We start from the raw sequence: 25432 nt of genomic DNA on the forward strand, positions 1-25432 counted from the left end.
TCCTCCATAAACAAAATCTGATCTCTGGGGCCCTCACTCTCCCTCCCCAACAATGTATTCCCTGGGAACCCCACTTCCATCACCTCTGGTGCATCAGGACAGTGGCTTACCTCCCCCAAACATGAATCACGGGTATGGTAATTGTCAGGGCACAATGGGGATTCCTCTATGCCAGAAGTTTCTTCTGTGCTATCCTGGGTAAATGTTTCCTCCAGCCTGGCTGTCTGGATAACTTGTGGGATTCCTCTCCAAGTCTTGTATGCTTTGGCCGGGAGTAAAATCCGCTCAGCTCCCTTGTGTGTAGCCACCAACTTGACCATGGTTGTACTGGAACATGGATGTAGGTTCACAGGGACAGTGGCATTACCTTCTCCATTCACTGCTACATGTCCTGGCTGAACACCATTGTCCTGGTTAGAGTCAGTAATTTCACTTTGCACACAATGCCAGTCCAAAACACATTCAGGTGCCCTAGCGTAGAGCAACATGTTCCCTTCCAGTTCCTGAGCTGATGTTATTTTCACTATGTCTGATACCTGGATTCTCTCCGAGTCACAGAACAAGTTCTGGCATTCAGACTGCAGCTCCTTATCATCAAGTTCACTGAATGAGAACAGACCTCCAGAATCTTCTGGGGGAGATACAGTAGCTGGGGATACACTGGGCCCTTCCTGACCATCCTGTGCTGATAAAATAACTGGGGCAGCCATGAACATAGCTTCACAATAGGCCTCCTCTAGCCGAATATGCTGATCAGCCTGAAGTGAGACACTGTCTGCACTAACCATGCTTATAGCTGGGACATTACCACCTATTGCTGCCCTCACAGAGATCTCCTCTTCCACACAGTCCTTGTAGCTCTCCTGGCAGCTGGTTACTATATCCCCATCTTCCACCTCTGCAAATGGGAAGGCATAGTGCATCTCCTCCTGGGGTGTCTGAATGACAGACCCCACTTCCTTCTCATTTTCAGTAGCCTACCCCAGTATAGCACATGGGACAGCTAAAAGCACAGCAGATCCACAACTCATCCGTTCCTCGGATATTCCTTGTATAGGGTAGTGCAGGGTAGCATTCACTGCACTTACCTGCTCTGTATGACCCAGACACCACTGTCTCCTGGGGTAGTCCAACACGACCTGCTCCCTGGTGTGTTCACGCCATCTCAGTGTGGATTCCATCAGCCGACTGCTTGAGCTATCTATCCTCTGACCCAGTCGCTGGCTCTGCAAATCTCCTCTGTATGAAACGTCAGACGCCATGTTGCGTTGCTGGCACTTGCCCTGGGGCACATCCTGATGGGACAGGGCAGTCTGTATAATGGTGGCTGCTGGTGCAAGAGTCCGCACTGTAGGACTGTTGTCTGGTAATCCCAGCACCTCCTTTATTACCCGCATCCGATCATCGGGTGTTGCGCCATCTCCCAGCGCTTCTAGACGGGTCTGTAATACCTCCGGTGTCCTATCAAACTTTTCTCCAGCCTTCCCCTCTCTAAGGGCTTTCAGACGGGGTTGTACTAACCCTCGGGATCCCATCTCCGATCCACCGCTCTCACTGCGGTTACTGGCATCGAATGTCCCGGCTGTAGGTCTCAACCACTCCGTCACTTGTTCCTCCTCATATGACTCCTCAGAGTCCTCCTTCTCATCACAAGGGTGTTCTTGATCCCATTGCAGCAATTTCGCAATTAATGATTCCTTTACATCTGTTGCGGTCACCTTAATACCGCACGCTCGAAAGAACCATATGCAGGAATCTCTTGTTGAGGTATTTGTACACCTCTGTTTCTGCCTCCATACTGCTGACTTTCCAAACGTACCAACAACTTTTCAGCAAGATACCTGGCTACTGTGTGCCAAACTGTTTACAATGCTCTAAGGTGCCCTCCGCCGACACCTCTCGCAACCTTACCCAGGGTAAACCGGGACTGAGTGACCCCACTTCTGCCACCAATTGTGAGGATACGGATCTGATCACTCAGGTAAACAGTTTAGTAAAGTGGCAACTGCCCTTTATTGTAAATACACACACACACAGTACACAATAACATTAACAATTGTAAGCAAGGATGGTATTTTACTTACTAAGTGCCACAGTAGTTCAGAATTACAGTCTCCTGAGATTACCTGCCAGCAGTAATTCTGTGTCTCCTGGCCTGGAATACCAGCTCACACAGCGTCTTGCGCCACGGATTTTTGCCACTGACGGCACCACAATGCCTAGTCAGCGTCTGAACTTCAGAGGTACATCAACTCTCTGACCTTCTGTCCAGAAGATCTCTCGCTCTTTCAAAAGTCCCACCAATTCCTCTAGGTGTAGACCTGCCTTCCAGGGCTGTCCAAGACGTGGTGCTCTCTGCTTATTGGAGCTGCAGAGTAAGGGGTGGATATGGCTGGGAGAAAAGCCAGGTTCATTGCAGGGTAACACCTGCTGTTGTCCTGTAACATGTCTATACATGCCTACTAGAGAACAATAGATGCTAATTAGGTTATCCCTCCTCCAAATATCAGATAGTGTCCATTTACTACCAGATTTATCCCCTTTGTAGCAGACAAGGGATTCCAGATGCAATTTGTCTGTGAAATCCTCTGGCAGAGAACTATTCCTATTACCAACTACACACATTGCACACAGTATCACCAAATAAACCACATAGTCCAAATATAACATATAAAATATAACTGTACAATATAATAACAACACAACACAATATTGCCTAACATAGAACTAATAACATATTGGCAATTAGTGGAGTCCATGGTTAGGACCAGGGCTAGGAAAGTAACCGCATGTATTTCACCACTGTGCGACACAACGCGCCGGCTGTGTCGTCACACCCACTCAGGGAGGGGTGTGCAAGGTCGGCACAGTAGTGAGTAAGTAGGGGCGTGGCATGGGTGGGCAGTGCCGTGGTGCGACAGCGGGGTTGGACCCCCTGCTATATAATGCAGAGATTACCGTCACTGTACAGCAGGGGGCGTGGCTACAATGATGAAATTTAGCACAAAATGCGCCATAATCCGCCATTACGCTCACGTTTCTCGGGAAATGGGCAGCGGTGGGCTGACGTGGTGCACGACCCAGAGACTTTAATGCTCCCGAGCCTCCTGGCCATTCTGGGAGAGTAGTAGAGTGTGGCACATGCTGGTCTCACACTGACCCCCCCCCCCCCCCCCCCTTCTCCCGCCGCCCGGAGGTCAGTGGGGAACTACATACAGCAACAATATATGAGGTGTGATGCCTCACAGCGATGACGGTGACGTGTGTCAGCTTGTGGTGTGTGCAATGTGTTTCCTGTCTGCTCTTCCAGCCAGCACAAGCAGTACGTCTGCAATCTGTATCACACATATATTCGCGTTCCCTACCGCAGCCCGGCCTGTCTGTGCTCTGCCGGTAAGTGGCTTCCTGTCTCTTCTGCCGATCTGACATCACACAATGACTAAGCTGCACTGTACGTGGCTCATACGTGGCCCATACGTATATAGGGCCCGATTCTTCGCTGCTGCCACTGAGGCTTTTGCCATGTGGATAATCTGCGACTATATGCTAATGCTGGTATCAGCCCCTGCCCCGGGGTACAGCCGTGCGCATGCAAGCACTGGGGCGACCACTATGAGGATCTGCAGACGCTGTAATCCCGCTTGGCGAGTCTTTAGATGCCACCATCGGCCGCACCAAAACCTGGCACCAGCCCCATGCCATGTGCAGAATCTCCGTCCATGTGTAAATGGTTGTATCCAGCTGTCTCCTCAACCAACGCTTGCTGCTGCCCTGCCAGCTGGGAAATGCCCAGTGCCCGCTGCTGGTGATTATACTGTTACACAGCCAGGACGAGGGCTACAGGCACGCACACCGAATCCTCCTGGATCAGGGATTGCTGCCTCATTGGTGATCAGCTGTCCCGGCGAAGTCTTTATACCCCAGATGCTGACCCAACAGAGATAATGCGCATCACCAGAGATGGATGGAATGGTCCCTCTACGGAACATATTGATGTATAGCAGACAATGGACTATAACGGCTGATCCCATCATAAAATGTCGTTAGCTCCTGTGACTCAGTGTATCTTATACATTCGGCTATGATGTATTCCCCACAGTATCCTATAGGATCGGCTCTGCAGCAGATATCCGTGATCCCCACCCATACATATGGGGAAAACACCCATGCTGGCCATTTCTGAGACACAGGGGGAAATGTATCAAATACCACCCAATCAGCTCCTATCTGCCATGTTACAGGCTATGGGGCAGATGTACTAAGGCTGGAGAAGTGATACAGCAGTGATAACGCAGCAGCCAATCAGCTCCTGTCATTTTTCTGCTTTCTCCCTTCTCCAGGTTAATACATCTGCCCTATGTTTGAAAAGTGACAGTTAGGTGCTGATTGATTGGTTCTTTATCTCTCTCCACGCTGTAATACCTCTATCCCATATGCGGGGTTGGCAGTGAGCAGGAATAGTGGCTACATGGGTAGGGCTGTATATTACTCTGTCATTTGTGCCATGAGCTCTGTATAGTGTTTATTACCAACCACTTTGCCCAAGTGACCCAAAACCCCTAATGTACCAGGGGTGGCCCAGGCTGCCTCTGGGCCACCAACCATTTACGTACGGTGAAAGCGCTTCCCCCAGTTTCCTGGCAATTTGTAAATACAGACTCACAAGAGTCCCTCCAGTGATCCTTACTGACACGGGAACAGGACATGGTACATGGTGACACACGTATTACACGTATGATGGTGGGGGCACTCACCTAGGAGTATGATACTGACACGGGAAGAGGACATGGTACATGGTGACACATGTATTACACGTATGATGGTGGGGGCACTCACCTAGGAGTATGATACTGACACGGGAAGAGGACATGGTACATGGTGACACATGTATTACACGTATGATGGTGGGGGCACTCACCTAGGAGTATGATACTGACACGGGAAGAGGACATGGTACATGGTGACATGTGTATTACACGTATGATGGTGGGGGCACTCACCTAGGAGTATGATACTGACACGGGAAGAGGACATGGTACATGGTGACATGTGTATTACACGTATGATGGTGGGGGCACTCACCTAGGAGTATGATACTGACACGGGAAGAGGACATGGTACATGGTGACACGTGTATTACACGTATGATGGTGGGGGCACTCACCTAGGAGTATGATACTGACACAGGAAGAGGACATGGTACATGGTGACATGTGTATTACACGTATGATGGTGGTGGCACTCACCTAGGAGTATGATACTTACACGGGAAGAGGACATGGTACATGGTGACATGTGCATTACACGTCGTATGATGGTGGAGACACTCACCTAGGAGTATGATACTGACACAAGAAAAGAACACTGTACATGGTGACACGTATATTACACGTATGATGATGGTAGGTCTATGACTCACCTAGGAGCATGATACAGACACGGGAAAAGGACACGGTACATGGTGACACGTGTATTACACGTATGATGACAGTAGGTCTATAACTCACCTAGGAGTATGATACGGACATGGGAAAAGGACGCGGTACATGGTGAAACGTGTATTACATGTATGATGATGGCAGCACTCACCTAGGAGTATGATACTGACAAGGGAAGAGGACACGGAACATGATGACATGTGTATTACATGTATTATGATGGTAGGGGTATGACTCACCTAGGGATACGATACTGACACGGGAAAAGGACACGGTACATGGTGACACGTGTATTACACGTATAATGATGGTAGGTCTATGACTCACCTAGGAGTATGATAAAGACATGGGTACACGGTACATGGTGACATGTGTATTACACGTATGATGATGGTAGGTCTATGACTCACCTAGGAGTATGATACTGACACGGGTACACGGTACATGGTGACACGTGTATTACACAGACAAAGATGGCGGCACTCACCTAGGGGTATGATACTGACACGGGAAGAGGACACGGTACATGATGATACATGCATTACACGTATGATGAGGGTAGGGGTATGACTCACCTAGGGATATGATACTGACACAGGAAAAGGACACGGTATATGGTGACACGTGTATTACACATATGATGACGGTAGGGGTAAGATACTGACACTGGAAGAGGACATGGTACATGGTGACACCTGTATTACTTGTATGATAACGGTAAGGGTAAGATACGGACATGGGAAGAGCACACGGTACATGGTAACATGTGTATTTCATGTATGATGACGGTAGGGATAAGTTACTAACATGGGAAGAGGACACGGTACATGGTGACAACTGTATTACATGTATGATGACGGTAAGGGTAAGATACGGACATGGGAAGAGGACACGGTACATAGTGACACGTGAATTACACGTATGATGACGTTAGGGGTAAGATACTGACATGGGAAAAGGACACGGTACATGGTGACACGTGTATTACACATATGATGAAGGTAGGGGTAAGATACTTACATGGTACATGGTGACATGTATTACACGTATGATGATGGTAGGGGTATGATACTGACACGGCAAGAGGATACGGTACATGGTGACACTTGTATTACATGTATGATGATGGTAGATCTATGACTCACCTAGGAGTATGATATGGACATGGGAAAAGGACACGGTAGATGGTGACACATGTATTACATGTATGATGATGGTAGGTCTATGACTCACCTAGGAGTATGATACGGACATGGGAAAAGGATACGGTACATGGTGACATGTGTATTACACGTATGATGATAGTAGGTCTATAACTCACCTAGGAGTATGATACTGACACAGGAAAAGGACATCGTACATGGTGACACGTGTATTACACGTATGATGATGGTAAGGATAAGATACTGACACAGGAAGAGCACATGGTACATGGTGACACGTGTATTACACGGATGATGGCAGTTGGTCTATGACTCACCTAGGAGTATGATACTGACATGGGAAAAGAACATGGTACATGATGATGTGTATTACACGTATGATGATGGTAGGTCTATGACTCACCTAGGGGTATGATATGGAAATGGGAAAAGGACACGTACATGGTGACACGTGTATTACACGTATGATGATGGTAGGTCTATGACTCACCTAGGAGTATGATACGGACACGGGAAAAGGACACAGTACATGGTGACACGTGTATTACACGTATGATGGTGGCACTCACCTAGTGGTATGATACTGTGATGGGAAGGGGACATGGTACATGGTGACACATATTACACGTATGATGACGGTAGGTCTATGACTCACCTAGGGGTAAGATACGGACATGGGAAGAGCACACGGTACATGTTGACACGTGTATTTCATGTATGATGACGCTAGGGATAAGATACTGACACTGGAAGAGGACACGGTACATGGTGACACCTGTATTACATGTATGATGACGGTAAGGGTAAGATACGGACGGACATGGGAAGAGGACACGGTGGTACATGGTGACACGTGAATTACACGTATGATGAATGTAAGGGTAAGATACTAACACGTGTATTACACATATGATGACATTAGGGGTAAGATACTGACACGGGAAGAGGACACGGTACAAGGTGACACGTGTATTACACATATGATGATGGTAGGGGTAAGATACTGACACTGGAAGAGGACACGGTACATGGTGACACCTGTATTACATGTATGATGACGGTAAGGGTAAGATACGGACATGGGAAGAGGACACGGTACATGGTGACACGTGAATTACACGTATGATGACGTTAGGGGTAAGATACTGACATGGGAAGAGGACACGGTACATGGTGACACGTGTATTACACATATGATGACGGTAGGGGTAAGATACTGACACTGGAAGAGGACATGGTACATGGTGACACCTGTATTACTTGTATGATAACGGTAAGGGTAAGATACGGACATGGGAAGAGCACACGGTACATGGTGACACGTGAATTACACATATGATGACGGTAGGGGTAAGATACTTACATGGTACATGGTGACATGTATTACACGTATGATGATGGTAGGGGTATGATACTGACACGGGAAGAGGATACGGTACATGGTGACACGTGTATTACACGTATGATGAAGGTAGGTCTATGACTCACCTAGGGGTATGATATTGACACCAAACTGGGGCACGGTAGGAGTATGACACTGACACGGCAAGAGGGCACGGTACATGGTGACACATGTATTACACGTATGATGATGGTAGGAGTATGACACTGACACGGGAAGAGCACACGGTACATGGTGACACGTGTATTACACGGATGATGGCGGTAAGGGTAAGATACAGACACGGGAAGAGGACACGGTACATGGTGACATGTGTATTACATGTATGATGACGGTAGGGGTAAGTTACTGACACGGTACATGGTGACGTGTATTACATGTATGATGATGGTAAGGCTAAGATACTGACACGGGAAGAGGACACGGTACATGGTGACACCTGTATTACATGGATGATGGCGGTAGGTCTATGACTCACCTAGGGGTGTGACAGTGATGTGCAGGACACGGTACATGGTGACATGTGTATTACATGTATGATGACGGTAAGGGTAAGATACGAACATGGGAAGAGGACACGGTACATGGTGACATGTGTATTACATGTATGATGGCGGTAGGGGTAAGATACTGACACGGTACATGGTGACACCTGTATTACATGTATGATGACGGTAAGGGTAAGATACTAACACGGGAAGAGGACACGGTACATGGTGACATGTGTATTACATGTATGATGACGGTAAGGGTAAGATACTAACACGGGAAGAGGACACGGTACATGGTGACATGTGTATTACATGTATGATGGCGGTAGGGGTAAGATACTGACACGGTACATGATGACACGTGTATTACACAGATGATGGCGGTAGGTCTATGACTCACCTAGGGGTGTGACGGTGATGTGTATGACATTACTTTCCGTGGTCACATTCTCCCACACGTCCTCCCGTTCCTGTATCCTTTCTGTCACGCTGCAGATGAATTCTCCGCCATCGCTTTGCGTTACTCTGTCCAATCTCAGGACGTAGAGCCCCGGGGTGACTTTCTGCGCCGCTAGGTGGCCTCTCTGGTACCTCTGGACATAATCCTCTCCCACCCGCAGCTCTCCATCAGCCTGTAGTGATGCCACCTCCACCGGCTGTGCCGCTGACCCCATCCTATACCAGCCCACAGACATCGCCACGGGGGGTCCGGGCACCGCACACTGGTACTTCACCGATTTCCCTTCATAGACCGCTGATACATCAGTGCTGAGTATGACCCTCCGGCCGCGGTTACCTGGGGAAATAATAAGATTTTACTTACCGGTAAATCTATTTCTTGTAGTCTGTAGTGGATGCTGGGGACTTCGTAAGGACCATGGGGAATAGACGGGCTCCGCAGGAGACATGGGCACTTTAAGAAAGAATTTGGATACTGGTGTGCTCTGGCTCCTCCCTCTATGCCCCTCCTCCAGACCTCAGTTAGAGAAACTGTTCCCGGAAGAGCTGACATTACAAGGAAAGGATTTGGAATCCAGGGTAAGACTCATACCAGCCACACCAATCACACCGTATAACTTGTGATAACCTTACCCAGTTAACAGTATGAACAATTACAGAGCATCAAATAAACCCTGATGCAACTATAACATAACTTTTATGTAAGCAATAACTATATACAAGTATTGCAGACATTCCGCACTTGGGATGGGCGCCCAGCATCCACTACGGACTACGAGAAATAGAATTAACGGTGAGTAAATTCTTATTTTCTCTGACGTCCTAGTGGATGCTGGGGACTCCGTAAGGACCATGGGGATTATACCAAAGCTCCCAAACGGGCGGGAGAGTGCGGATGACTCTGCAGCACCGAATGAGCAAACACAAGGTCCTCCTCAGCCAGGGTATCAAACTTGTAGAACTTTGCAAATGTGTTTGAACCCGACCAAGTAGCTGCTCGGCATAGGGGTGGTCTTCAGTATGCCGACTGATGGGATCCCGGCGCACAGTATACCGGCGCCGGGATCCCGACAGCCGGCATACCGACACTTATTCTCCCTCGTGGGGGTCCACGACCCCCCTGGAGGGAGAATAAAATAGTGTGGTGCGCGTAGTGCCCGTAGCGTGGCGAGCGCAGCGAGCCCGCAAGGGGCTCATTTGCGCTCGCCACACTGTCGGTAAGCCGGCGGTCGGGCTCCCGGCGCCGGTATGCTGGTCGCCGGGAGCCCGACCGCCGGCATATCGTAGTGAATCCCGGCATAGCTGTAATGCCGAGACCCCTCGGGCAGCCGCCCAAGAAGAGCCCACCTTCTTAGTGGAATGGGCTTTCACTGATTTTGGCTGCGGCAATCCAGCCGCAGAATGAGCCTGCTGAATCGTGTTACAGATCCAGCGAGCAATAGTCTGCTTTGAAGCAGGAGCACCCAGCTTGTTGGATGCATACAGGATAAACAGCGACTCAGTTTTCCTGACTTTAGCCGTTCTGGCTACATAAACTTTTAAAGCCCTGACCACATCCAGTAACTCGGAATCCTCCAAGTCACGAGTAGCCGCAGGCACCACAATAGGTTGGTTCATATGAAAGGATGAGACCACTTTTGGCAGAAATTGTGGACGTGTTCTCAATTCCGCTCTATCCATATGGAAAACCAGATATGGGCTTTTATGAGACAAAGCCGCTAATTCTGACACGCGCTTATCCGAAGCCAAGGCTAATAGCATGACCACCTTCCACGTGAGATATTTCAACTCCACTGTTTTAAGTGGTTCAAACCAGTGTGATTTTCAGGAAACTCAACACAACGTTAAGATCCCAAGGTGCCACTGGAGGCACAAAAGGAGGCTGAATATGCAGGACTCCTTTCACAAACGTCTGAACTTCTGGCAGAGAAGCCAACTCCTTTTGAAAGAAAATGGAAAGGGACAAAATCTGGACCTTAATTGAGCCTAACTTCAGGCCCAAATCCACTCCTGACTGAAGGAAGTGAAGGAAACGGCCCAGCTGAAACTCCTCTGTAGGAGCATTGCTGGCCTCACACCAAGAAACATATTTTCGCCATATCCGGTGATAATGTTTATCTGTTACGTCCTTCCTAGCCTTTATCAGCGTAGGAATGACCTCCTCCGGAATACCCTTTTCTGCTAGGATCCGGCGTTCAACCGCCATGCCGTCAAACGCAGCCGCGGTAAGTCTTGGAAGAGACAGGGTCCCTGTTGCAACAGGTCCTGTCTTAGAGGAAGAGGCCACGGATCCTCTGTGAGCAATTCTTGCAGATCTGGATACCAAGTCCTTCATGGCCAATCTGGAACAATGAGAATTGTTCTTACTCCTCTTTTCCTTATTATCCTCAGTACCTTGGGTATGAGAGGAAGAGGAGGAAATACATAGACCGACTGGAACACCCACAGTGTCACCAGGGCGTCTACAGCTACCGTCTGAGGGTCCCTTGACCTGGCGCAATAGCTCTGTAGCTTCTTGTTGAGGCGTGACGCCATCATGTCTATCTGTGGTAGTTCCCACCGACTTGTAATCTGTGTGAAGACTTCTTGATGAAGTCCCCACTCTCCCGGGTGGAGGTCGTGTCTGCTGAGGAAGTCTGCTTCCCAGTTGTCCACTCCCGGGATGAACACTGCTGACAATGCGCTTACGTGATTCTCCGCCCAGCGAAGAATCCTGGTGGCTTCCGCCATCGCCACTCTGCTCCTTGTGCCGCCTTGGCGGTTTACATGAGCCACTGCGGTTATGTTGTCTGACTGAATCAGAACCGGTTGGTCGCGAAGTAGGGACTCCGCTTGACGTAGGGCGTTGTATATGGCCCTTAGTTCCAGGATGTTGATGTGAAGGCAAGTCTCCTGACTTGACCACAGGCCTTGGAAATTTCTTCCCTGTGTGACTGCCCCCCACCCCTGGAGGCTTGCATCCGTGGTCACCAGGACCCAGTCCTGAATGCCGAATCTGCGGCCCTCCAGAAGGTGAGCACTCTGCAGCCACCACAGGAGAGACACCCTGGCCCTGGGGGATAGGGTGATTAACCGATGCATCTGAAGATGTGATCCGGACCATTTGTCCAGGAGATCCCATTGAAAGGTCCTCGCATGGAACCTGCCGAAGGGAATGGCCTCGTATGATGCCACCATCTTTCCCAGGACTCGTGTGCAGTGATGCACTGACACCTTTTTTGGTTTTAATAGGTCTCTGACCAGTGTCATGAGTTCCTGAGCCTTCTCCATCGGGAGATAAACCCTCTTCTGGTCTGTGTCCAGAATCATGCCCAGGAAGGGCAGACGAGTCGTAGGAATCAACTGCGACTTTGGAATATTCAGAATCCAGCCGTGCTGTCCTAACACTTCCAGAGAGCGTGCTACGCTGATCAGTAACTGCTCTCTTGACCTCGCTTTTATGAGGAGATCGTCCAAGTATGGGATAATTGTGACCCCTTGCTTTCGCAGGAGTACCATCATTTCTGCCATCACCTTGGTAAATATTCTCTGTGCCGTGGAGAGACCAAACGGCAACGTCTGAAATTGGTAATGACAATCCTGTACCACAAATTTGAGGTACGCCTGATGAGGTGGATAAATGGGGACATGAAGGTATGCATCCTTTATGTCCAGAGACACCATAAAATCCCTCTCTTCCAGGCTTGCAATGACCGCTCTGAGCGATTCCATCTTGAACTTGAACCTTTTCAGGTATATGTTCAGAGATTTTAAATTCAATATGGGTCTGACCGAACCGTCCGGTTTCGGTACCACAAACATGGTCGAATAATAACCCTTCCCTTGTTGAAGGAGGGGAACCTTGACCACCACCTGCTGAAGATACAATTTGTGAATTGCAGCTAACACTATTTCCCTCTCTAATGGGGAAGCTGGCAGGGCCGATTTGAGGTATCGGTGAGGGGGCATCTCTTCGAATTCCAGCTTGTATCCCTGAGACACAATCTCTATTGCCCAGGGAACCACCTGGGAGTGAACCTACTTGTGGCTGAAATTTCGGAGACGCGCCCCCACCGGGCCTAGCTCCGCCTGTGGAGCCCCAGCGTCATGCGGTGGATTTAGTGGAAGCCGGGGAGGACTTCTGTTCCTGGGAACTAGCTGTGTTGTGCAGCTTCCTTCCTCTGCCCCTGCCTCTGGCAAGAAAGGACGCACCTCGGACTTTCTTGCCTTTTTGTGATCGAAAGGACTGCATTTGGTAATACGGTGCTTTCTTAGGTTGTGAGGGAACATATGGCAAAAAAATAAGAATTTACTTACCGATAATTCTATTTCTCGGAGTCCGTAGTGGATGCTGGGGTTCCTGAAAGGACCATGGGGAATAGCGGCTCCGCAGGAGACAGGGCACAAAAAGTAAAGCTTTCCGATCAGGTGGTGTGCACTGGCTCCTCCCCCTATGACCCTCCTCCAAGCCTCAGTTAGGTACTGTGCCCGGACGAGCGTACACAATAAGGGAGGAATTTTGAATCCCGGGTAAGACTCATACCAGCCACACCAATCACACCGTACAACTTGTGATCAAACCCAGTTAACAGTATGATAACAGAGGAGCCTCTGAAAGATGGCTTCCTAAACAATAACCCGAATTAGTTAACAATAACTATGTACAATTATTGCAGATAATCCGCACTTGGGATGGGCGCCCAGCATCCACTACGGACTCCGAGAAATAGAATTATCGGTAAGTAAATTCTTATTTTCTCTATCGTCCTAGTGGATGCTGGGGTTCCTGAAAGGACCATAGGGATTATACCAAAGCTCCCAAACGGGCGGGAGAGTGCGGATGACTCTGCAGCACCGAATGAGAGAACTCCAGGTCCTCCTTAGCCAGAGTATCAAATTTGTAAAATTTTACAAACGTGTTCTCCCCTGACCACGTAGCTGCTCGGCAAAGTTGTAATGCCGAGACCCCTCGGGCAGCCGCCCAAGATGAGCCCACCTTCCTTGTGGAGTGGGCCTTTACAGATTTAGGCTGTGGCAGGCCTGCCACAGAATGTGCAAGTTGGATTGTGCTACAGATCCAACGAGCAATCGTCTGCTTAGACGCAGGAGCACCCATCTTGTTGGGTGCATACAATATAAACAACGAGTCAGATTTTCTGACTCCAGCTGTCCTTGCAATATATATTTTTAATGCTCTGACAACGTCCAGTAACTTGGAGTCCTCCAAGTCACTTGTAGCCGCAGGCACTACAATAGGCTGGTTCAGATGAAATGCTGACACCACCTTAGGGAGAAAATGCGGACGAGTCCGCAGTTCTGCCCTGTCCGAATGGAAAATCAGATATGGGCTTTTGTAAGATAAAGCTGCCAGTTCTGACACTCTCCTGGCCGAAGCCAGGGCTAGTAACATGGTCACTTTCCATGTGAGATATTTTAAATCCACCTTTTTTAGTGGTTCAAACCAATGAGATTTTAGAAATTCCAAAACCACATTGAGATCCCACGGTGCCACTGGAGGCACCACAGGAGGCTGTATATGCAGCACTCCCTTAACAAAAGTCTGGACTTCAGGAACTGAAGACAATTCTTTTTGGAAAAAAATCGACAGGGCCGAAATTTGAACCTTAATAGATCCCAATTTGAGACCCATAGACAATCCTGATTGCAGGAAATGTAGGAATCGACCCAGTTGAAATTCCTCCGTCGGAGCACTCCGATCCTCGCACCACGCAACATATCTTCGCCAAATGCGGTGATAGTGTTGCACGGTTACTTCCTTCCTTGCTTTAATCAAAGTAGGAATGACTTCTTCCGGCATGCCTTTTTCCTTTAGGATCCGGCGTTCAACCGCCATGCCGTCAAACGCAGCCGCGGTAAGTCTTGAAACAGACAGGGACCCTGCTGAAGCAAGTCCCTCCTTAGAGGTAGAGGCCACGGATCTTCCGTGATCATCTCTTGAAGTTCCGGGTACCAAGTCCTTCTTGGCCAATCCGGAACCACTAGTATCGTTCTTACGCCTCTTTGCCGTATAATTCTCAATACTTTTGGTATGAGAGGCAGAGGAGGAAACACATACACCGACTGGTACACCCAAGGCGTTACCAGCGCGTCCACAGCTATTGCCTGCGGATCTCTTGACCTGGCGCAATACCTGTCCAGTTTTTTGTTGAGGCGAGACGCCATCATGTCCACCATTGGTCTTTCCCAACGGGTTACCAGCATGTGGAAGACTTCCGGATGAAGTCCCCACTCTCCCGGGTGAAGGTCGTGTCTGCTGAGGAAGTCTGCTTCCCAGTTGTCCACTCCCGGGATGAACACTGCTGACAGTGCTATCACATGATTCTCTGCCCAGCGAAGAATCCTTGCAGCTTCTGCCATTGCACTCCTGCTTCTTGTGCCGCCCTGTCTGTTTACATGGGCGACTGCCGTGATGTTGTCCGACTGGATCAACACCGGTTTTCCTTGAAGCAGAGGTTCTGCCTGGCTTAGAGCATTGTAGATTGCTCTTAGTTCCAGAATGTTTATGTGAAGAGACGTTTCCAGGCTCGTCCACACTCCCTGGAAGTTTCTTCCTTGTGTGACTGCTCCCCAGCCTCTCAGGCTGGCGTCCGTGGTCACCAGGATCCAATCCTGTATGCCGAATCTGCGGCCCTCCAATAGATGAGCACTCTGCAACCACCACAGAAGAGATATCCTTGTCCTTGGAGACAGGGTTATCCGCTGGTGCATCTGAAGATGCGACCCTGACCATTTGTCCAACAGATCCCTCTGGAAAATTCGTGCATGGAATCTGCCGAATGGAATTGCTTCGTAAGAAGCCACCATTTTTCCCAGGACTCTTGTGCATTGATGTACAGACACCTTTCCTGGTTTTAGGAGGTTCCTGACAAGCTCGGATAACTCCTTGGCTTTTTCCTCCGGGAGAAAAACCTTTTTCTGAACCGTGTCCAGAATCATCCCTAGGAACAGCAGACGAGTTGTCGGCATTAACTGGGATTTTGGAATATTCAGAATCCAGCCGTGCTGTTTTAGCACTTCTTGAGACAGTGCTAATCCCCTCTCTAGCTGTTCTCTGGACCTTGCCCTTATTAGGAGATCGTCCAAGTATGGGATAATTAATACGCCTTTTCTTCGAAGAAGAATCATCATCTCGGCCATTACCTTTGTAAAGACCCGAGGTGCCGTGGACAATCCGAACGGCAGCGTCTGAAACTGATAGTGACAGTTTTGTACAACGAACCTGAGGTACCCCTGGTGTGAGGGGTAAATTGGAACGTGGAGGTACGCATAATTGATGTCCAAGGACACCATAAAGTCCCCTTCTTCCAGGTTCGCTATCACTGCTCTGAGTGACTCCATTTTGAACTTGAACTTCTTTATGTACAGGTTCAAGGACTTCAGATTTAGAATAGGTCTTACCGAGCCGTCCGGCTTCGGTACCACAAATAGAGTGGAATAATACCCCTTTCCCTGTTGTAGAAGAGGTACCTTGACTATCACCTGCTGAGAGTACAGCTTGTGAATGGCTTCCAAAACCGTCTCCCTTTCGGAGGGGGACGTTGGTAAAGCAGACTTCAGGAAACGGCGAGGCGGATCTGTCTCTAGTTCCAACCTGTACCCCTGAGATATTATTTGCAGGATCCAGGGATCTACCTGCGAGTGAGCCCACTGCGCGCTGAAATTCTTGAGACGACCGCCCACCGCCCCCGAGTCCGCTTGAGAAGCCCCAGCGTCATGCTGAGGCTTTTGTAGAAGCGGGGGAGGGCTTCTGTTCCTGGGAAGGAGCTGCCTGTTGGTGTCTCTTCCCCCTTCCTCTGCCTCGTGGCAGATATGAATATCCCTTTGCTCTCTTGTTTTTAAAGGAACGAAAGGGCTGCGGTTGAAAAGTCGGTGTCTTTTTCTGTTGGGGAGTAGCTTGAGGTAAAAAGGTGGATTTCCCGGCTGTAGCCGTGGCCACCAAATCTGATAGACCGACTCCAAATAACTCCTCCCCTTTATACGGCAAAACTTCCATATGCCGTTTTGAGTCCGCATCGCCTGACCACTGTCGCGTCCATAAACTTCTTCTGGCCGAAATGGACATAGCACTTACCCGTGATGCCAGTGTGCAGATATCCCTCTGTGCATCACGCATATAAAGAAATGCATCCTTTATTTGCTCTAAAGACAGTAAAACATTGTCCCTATCCAGGGTATCAATATTTTCAATCAGGGACTCTGACCAAGCTACTCCAGCACTGCACATCCAGGCTGTCGCTATAGCTGGTCGTAGTATAACACCTGTATGTGTGTATATACTTTTTTGGATATTTTCCATCCTCCTATCTGCTGGATCTTTAAGTGCGGCCGTCTCAGGAGAGGATAACGCCACTTGTTTAGATAAGCGTGTGAGCGCCTTGTCCACCCTAGGAGGTGTTTCCCAGCGCGCCCTAACCTCTGACGGGAAAGGGTATAAAGCTAATAACTTCTTTGAAATTAGCATCTTTTTATCGGGGGCAACCCACGCTTCATCACATACATCATTTAGTTCTTCTGATTCAGGAAAAACTATAGGTAGTTTTTTCACACCCCACATAATACCCTGTTTAGTGGTACCTGTAGTATCAGCTAAATGTAACGCCTCCTTCATTGCCAAAATCATATAACGTGTGGCCCTACTGGAAAATACGGTTGATTCGTCACCGTCGCCACTGGAATCAGTGCCTGTGTCTGGGTCGACCGACTGAGGCAAAGGGCGTTTTACAGCCCCTGACGGTGTTTGAGGCGCCGGACAGGCACTAACTGATTGTCCGGCCGTCTCATGTCGTCAAACGACTGCTTTAGCGTGTTGACACTATCCCGTAATTCCATAAATAAAGGCATCCATTCTGGTGTCGACCCCCTAGGAGGTGACATCCCCATATTTGGCAATTGCTCCGCCTCCACACCAATATCGTCCTCATACATGTCGACACACACGTACCGACACACAGCAGACACACAGGGAATGCTCTTAACGAAGACAGGACCCCACTAGCCCTTTGGGGAGACAGAGGGAGAGTTTGCCAGCACACACCAAAAGCGCTATATATGACAGGGATAGCCTTATAATAAGTGCTCCCTGTATAGCTGCTTTTATAATATAATTTTTGCCACTATTTTGCCCCCCCTCTCTTGTTTTACCCTGTTTCTGTAGTGCAGTGCAGGGGAGAGACCTGGGAGCCGTCCTGACCAGCGGAGCTGTGTAAGGAAAATGGCGCTGTGTGCTGAGGAGATAGGCCCCGCCCCTTTTCCGGCGGGCTCGTCTCCCGCTCTTTAGTGTATTCTGGCAGGGGTTAAATATCTCCATATAGCCCCCGGAGGCTATATGTGAGGTATTTTTTAGCCAAATAGGTTTTCATTTGCCTCCCAGGGCGCTCCCCTCCCAGCGCCCTGCACCCTCAGTGACTGCCGTGTGAAGTGTGCTGAGAGGAAAATGGCGCACAGCTGCAGTGCTGTGCGCTACCTTTAGAAGACTGAGGAGTCTTCTGCCGCCGATTCTGGACCTCTTCATGTTTCAGCATCTGCAAGGGGGCCGGCGGCGAGGCTCCGGTGACCATCCAGGCTGTACCTGTGATCGTCCCTCTGGAGCTGATGTCCAGTAGCCAAGAAGCCAATCCATCCTGCACGCAGGTGAGTTCACTTCTTCTCCCCTAAGTCCCTCGTTGCAGTGATCCTGTTGCCAGCAGGACTCACTGTAAAATAAAAAACCTAAGCTAAACTTTCTCTAAGCAGCTCTTTAGGAGAGCCACCTAGATTGCACCCTTCTCGGCCGGGCACAAAAATCTAACTGAGGCTTGGAGGAGGGTCATAGGGGGAGGAGCCAGTGCACACCACCTGATCGGAAAGCTTTACTTTTTGTGCCCTGTCTCCTGCGGAGCCGCTATTCCCCATGGTCCTTTCAGGAACCCCAGCATCCACTAGGACGATAGAGAAATTTGACTTTCCAGCAGTAGCTGTGGAGACCAGGTCCGAGAGACCCTCCCCAAACAATTCCTCACCCTTGTAAGGTAAAACCTCCATGTGCCTTTTTGAGTCGGCATCGCCTGTCCATTGCCGAGTCCACAGGACCCTTCTGGCAGAAATCGACATTGCATTTATTCTAGAGCCCAGTAGGCTAATGTCTCTTTGAGCATCTCTCATATATAGGACAGCGTCTTTTATATGACCCAGGGTCATTAATATAGTATCCTTGTCTAAGGTATCAAGTTCCTCAGATAAGGTATCCGTCCATGCTGCTACAGCACTACACACCCAGGCCGACGCAATTGCCGGCCTTAGCAAGGTACCTGAATGTGTATAAATGGACTTCAGGGTACCCTTTTGCTTTCTATCCGCAGCATCTTTTAGGGTGGCGTATCCTGTGACGGCAGGGCTACCCTCTTGGATAAGCGTGTTAGAGCTTTGTCCACCCTAGGGGAGGATTCCTAGCGTAACCTGTCCGTTGGCGGGAAGGGATACGCCATAAGCATCCTCTTGGAAATCTGCAGTTTTTTATCTGGAGATTCCCAAGCCTTTTCACATAACTCATTTAGCTCGTGTGAGGGGGGAAAGGTCACCTCTTGCCTTTTCTCCCCATACATATGAACCCTCTTGTCAGGGACTGGGGTTTCCTCTGTGATGTGCAACACATCCTTCATTGCTATAATCATATAACGTATAGCTTTAGCCAATTTAGGCTGTAACTTTGCATCATCGTAATCGACACTGGAGTCAGAATCCATGTCGGTATCTGTGTCAACAATTTGGGATAGTGGGCGCTTCTGAGACACTGACGGCCTCTGCGACATCGGATCAGGCATGGGCTGAGACCCTGACTGTCCTAAGGTTTCAGCTTTATCTAACCTTTTATGCAAGGAATTTGTCACAACTGAGGGCCTGAGCTGACGGAAGGCAGCCTCAGTTGTAGGGGCTGAGATGTACCGGAACCTGGGAGGTTGTATCAGACCCCTGGACATGTAAGTAACATGAAGAGAAACCGCCCGAAGGCGTGACCACGACAACTAGAGTAAAAGTCAATGATATTTATTTATGACAAACTCCATGCATCACAGTAGCAGAAAAAAGTAACATAAAAATCAGCAGAGAAATAATAATACAGTTCCTGGGTACTACAGGGTGGCAGGGGCCACAGAGCTCTGGTGGTATGAGACAGTTCTTATTATCTGCAAGTTGGAAAGTCCTTACCAGGCTCAACTGTAGCAATGAGGAAAGCCCAGGGTCGTACCAGCTGGTGTTCCAGGGAAAGCTGGACTGCTGTAGATAAAATGCTGCTGTGGGTACTGGTTAGAACCAGACAGGTGTTGGCACGGAGTGGATACTGGCTGGAACCAGTTAAATAATAAATAAAGCTTGAGAGCGATGCAATGTAGATGAAATGTAGAATTTGAGAGCGGAGAAATAATAATACCGGTGGAGAGTGGTAAACTGCAGAAAGGACACCGGCCCTTTAAGAGAAGCTGTACACTGCTGGAAGCTGAGCTGGAAGCAGGTGATGTTGTAGCTGGAAACAGGTGAGTCCAGAATGGATCGGAGAGTCAGGCTACACCGCAGATGGAATGCTGGTGCGGGTCTCTATAGCAGAAGTCTGGAGACAGGAGCTGGAACCTGGAAGACATTCACAGAAGAGAGACAAACTGGAACTAGGTTTGACAACCAAAGCACTGACGCCTTCCTTGCTCAGGCACAACCTATTTATACCTGCAGCAAGGAAGGCATTGGCTAGGCAATTATGCAAATTAATAATACTGACAACGGATTGGTAGGAATGATCAGCTGACAGAATCCAAGATGGCTGCGCCCATGCAGACACTTGGAGGGAAGTTTGGATTGTAATCCATGTGGTCTGGAAAACAGTAATGGCGGCGCCGGCCACCGGAGACAGGAGACGCCAGGCTGACAGATGCACATCCAACCACGCGGACACAGCGGAGGCCGCGGCTGACGTAATCGCCACTCTGAATGCAGAAGCTCAGGGACGGCGGCGGAGGCCGCGGGAGACGCCATGCCATATGTATAAGGCATTACTGTGACTGCGTCCAGAGAGACAGGCGAGGATGCGGGAATGTGCACATCAGGATGACAGATGGGATCCAGTCCTGGAGCGCTGAGCCAGCCTTAGGAGGCATCTGATAGGTAAGAAATGGCGTCCAGATACCCGGATCGTGACAGAATTAACATTATCATTTAAAACCTTCCACATATCCATCCAATCAGGTGTCGGCGCCGTCGGCGGAGACACCCCATTCATTTGCCCCCGCTCTGCTTCCACATAGCCTTCCTCGTCAAACATGTCGACACAGGCGTACCGACACACCACACATACAGGGGATGTCTTTTTTGAAGACAGTTCCCCCACAAGGCCCTTTGGAGAGACAGAGAGAGAGTATGCCAGCACACACCCCAGCGCTATATGTCCCAGGAATCACACAGTAACTTAGTGTTAACCCAGTAGCTGCTGTATATAATGTTTTTGCGCCTAATTTATGTTCCCCCCCCTCTTTTTACCCTCTTCTACCGTGAATCTGCAGGGGAGAGCCTGGGGAGCTTCCTCTCAGCGGAGCTGTGGAGAGAAAATGGCGCTGGTGAGTGCTGAGGAAGAAGCCCCGCCCCCTCAGCGGCGGGCTTCTGTCCCGCGTTTCTGTACACTATTATGGCGGGGGCTCATACATATATACAGTGCCCAACTGTATATATGTCTAACTTTTGCCAAGAGGTCCTATTTGCTGCCCAGGGCGCCCCCCCCCCTGCGCCCTGCACCCTACAGTGACCGGAGTATGTGGGTGTAGTGTGGGAGCAATGGCGCACAGCTGCAGTGCTGTGCGCTACCTCAGTGAAGACTGGAGTCTTCTGCCGCCGATTTCGAAGTCTTCTTGCTTCTTTCACCCGGCTTCTGTCTTCCGGCTCTGCGAGGGGGACGGCGGCGCGGCTTCGGGATCGGACGACAAAGGGTGAGATCCTGTGTACGATCCCTCTGGAGCTAATGGTGTTCAGTAGCCTAAGAAGTAGGACCTATCTGCAGAGAGTAGGGCTGCTTCTCTCCCCTCAGTCCCACGTAGCAGAGAGTCTGTTGCCAGCAGAGCTCCCTGAAAATAAAAAAACCTAACAAAATACTTTCTTATAGCAAGCTCAGGAGAGCTCACTAAATAGCACCCAGCTCGTCCGGGCACAGATTCAAACTGAGGTCTGGAGGAGGGACATAGAGGGAGGAGCCAGAGCACACCAGAATCCAAATTCTTTCTTAAAGTGCCCATGTCTCCTGCAGAGCCCGTCTATTCCCCATGGTCCTTACGGAGTCCCCAGCATCCACTAGGACGTTAGAGAAAAGACATTTAGTAGATATTGTGCAAGTTGCTGAGATCACCTGCGGGAATGCTGTGTCTGTAATGTTACTGCTGGGGTCTCATCTCTTCCAGTTTCTTACCTACCCCAGAGTTTCCTATTTTTTACTTGCCCCCCAGTGTTGTTATTATGACGATGCAAGAAGGGGCCACCCAGGGTGATTGGGTGATAATGATGTTATTGCTATTTCTCCTTATTCTCGTGATTCACGGGTGGAGTTCGGCAGTGGCTGGGTAGCCGGTTCGGCAGTGGCTGGGTAGCCGGTTCGGCAGTGGCTGGGTAGCCGGTTTGGCAGTGGACGGGTAGCCGGTTTGGCAGTGGCCGGGTAGCCGGTTCGGCAGTGGCCGGGTAGCCGGTTTGGCAGTGGACGGGTAGCCGGTTTGGCAGTGGCCCGGTAGCTGGTTCGGCAGTGGCCCGGTAGCTGGTTCGGCAGTGGCCCGGTAGCCGGTTCGGCAGTGGACGGGTAGCTGGTTCGGCAGTGGACGGGCAGCCGGTTTGGCGGTGGCTGGGTAGGCGATTTGGCAGTGAACGGGTAGCCGGTTTGGCAGTGGACGGGTAGGCGGTTTGGCAGTGGACGGGTAGGCGGTTTGGCAGTGGACGGGTAGCTGGTTTGGCAGTGGACGGGTAGCTGGTTTGGCAGTGGACGGGTAGCTGGTTCGGCAGTGGACGGGTAGCCGGTTCGGCAGTGGATGGGTAGGCGAAATGGCAGTGGCCGGGTAGCCGGTTTGGCAGTGGCTGGGTAGCAGGTTCGACAGTGGCTGGGTAGGTGGTATGGCAGTGGACGTGTAGCCGGTTTGGCAGTGGCTGGGTAGCAGGTTCGACAGTGGCTGGGTAGGTGGTTCGGCAGTGGACGCGTGTACCTAGCTTCAGTGCACCAGGCTGCGGGAGCTGGTGAGTGGAGGTGTCACTGTTCTGTAGGCTAGCTCAGCACAACTTGGACAGTAAAATAGCAAATATGCAGGTGCGCGGCCAACAGCAGCAGGTAGGAGGAAGGTCAATCCCTCAAAACTAAACAGTAGAAAAAAGGAGTGTGTACCTGCGCTGGCTGAATCAATTTAAGATAATATAATGTCAATAATTGTAAAACATAATAGTAATAATAACCTTAATAGTAAATTAATAATAATAATAATAATAATAATAATAATAATAATAATAATAAACGGATGGTTTGTTCTATAAAAAAGAATGACAATTTAATAGCATATCACATATAACAATTCTTAAAAAAGAAGGAATTCCTCTTGCCACTGGGTGGCAATAAAAGCTTGAATAGAGCTTATCTGGATAAAATTGGATATAATTCATATGTTCCACTGTTTAGATTGTCCATTCCTATAGGCTAGGACAGCTTCCCTTTGTATATTCACTGTACTCAGAAGATATTTACCAATTCCCCTTGTAGGTGAGCATCAGCCTTGGAACAAGTCCTTTGTGTAGCTGTAGGGGTGGGTCAGTTAGGTGAAGAGATCCAGTGATGGGAGATGTGTCCAAATATTGCCCAGGAGGACACGGCTTTGGCGAGCCGGTGTGGAGAGCAGAGTCCAGATAGAGCAAGTAGATTCAGGTTGATCAGAAAAAGCTCAACGCGTTTCACTGGTAAATCCAGCTTCCTCAGGAGCATGAGGTCCATAAACATAAGGTGCTCTATTTATACTCTTACTAATAGATTGATTGTTGTCACCTGTTTGGGTGATTACTATTGTATAGAAACAAACCATCCAAAATTAAACAAAGGACAATTAGTCCAAAATACATACTAAATATCTATTCATAAATTATGTTAAAGTTAAAAAACGAGTATATATAACCCATTAAAACAGATAAACAAAGTGAGATAGTTCCGATCACGTGACATACCTCGTCACGTGATCAGAAAAAAGGCAGTCCTATTGGTCATTTGTGGTCACATTATATTGGTCATATGACTATACATTCAGAGTCCCTTCTCCCGAGGTGTATTCTGGCACTCAAGGAGACCTAGGGGACTTCCGTCTTCCGTGCGTGTATTTACTGTGTGGAAGCGACCACGTGACGCGCGTCACCGAGTCACGTGAGCGCGACCCTCAGAGTGTTGCCCTTCATAATGTTATGCACACCAGTGCCTGCAGGAAAGTACTGGTGTCAGGGCTGTTATGCACTCCAGTGCCTGCAGGAATGTACTGGTGTTTGAACTGTTATGCAAAACAAATGGACTCACAGACAGACTAGGGAATATGACATAACGTACACAGAAGGTGGTAGGGTAACAAAATACACACAACGTGAACAGAGAAGCCCAGAGGCTAAGGAACTGGGTATCTCCCTTGTATTAGAACTGCTCAGATGTGAAAAGCAAGATGTTGTGTTTTAATACATAGAAAACACGAAATGCTGTTGCTAAGGGCAACAGCAAAACCCTAAAGGGTTACCAACGGGTGTGGCAGTAAACTCCTTGGTCAGAGATGGAATGATAGACACAAGGAGATTCTCCACAATCCTAATTCTCACTTGCAGTGCACAGGTTCGGTTTACTGCCACTAAACTGACCCCTGACACCTAGCACAGTGAGACAGGATTAGACAGGCAAGTCTTAGAATACAGCCGCAAACTTGCTAAGTTCACAGAGTAGTAACAGAACCCCAGCAAGCTAAACGACTGACTCCAGTCTTACTGCTAGGTCTGGATTGGCAGAGTGTAATACCAAATCCCCAGGCCTATTTGCAGTAAGCAACAAACAAATACAAAGCTACACAGTACTGGCTAACTTTCAGAAACTGACTAACCAACAAAGATTCAGCAGCATCTGCTTACCCTGAAAAGAGGCCTTATAAAGCAGGTGCTGTCCACGCCCCACTCAGACCTCACAGACTGTGAGCACAAAAACCAGCACCGGATCCCCTGCCATGCACAGAGCCTATAACCACTGCACAGCAAAAGACCCGAACCGGAGTATCAGCTGCGCTCAGGTTACTCCGCTAGCACTTGTCTCCCGGTTGCCATGACGACGTGGCAGCACAGGGCAGGAGACCCTAACAGTACCCCCCCTCTGACGAGGGGTCAAAGAACCCCTACCACCGGGTTTATCGGGGAACTGCGAGAAGAAAGAGCGTATCAGTCTGGGGGCATGAAGATCACAACTGCGCACCCACGACCGCTCCT

The 25432-nt window shown here is 49.3% G+C and overlaps 1 protein-coding gene across 1 annotated transcript in view; it reads right to left on the minus strand.

Annotated features, from left to right (window-relative positions):
- The window catches only part of LOC135050399 (immunoglobulin superfamily member 3-like), a 100479-nt gene that overhangs the window by 35525 nt on the left and 39522 nt on the right, over window positions 1-25432 (minus strand). Inside the window, exon 5 of the mRNA XM_063956886.1 lies at window positions 8895-9290. Within this exon, the coding sequence (XP_063812956.1) occupies window positions 8895-9290 (396 nt within the window). The remainder of the gene's footprint in view (window positions 1-8894; window positions 9291-25432) is intronic.

This window comes from Pseudophryne corroboree, chromosome 2 (genome assembly GCF_028390025.1).
Source record: "Pseudophryne corroboree isolate aPseCor3 chromosome 2, aPseCor3.hap2, whole genome shotgun sequence".
NCBI classification, from domain to species: domain Eukaryota; kingdom Metazoa; phylum Chordata; class Amphibia; order Anura; family Myobatrachidae; genus Pseudophryne; species Pseudophryne corroboree.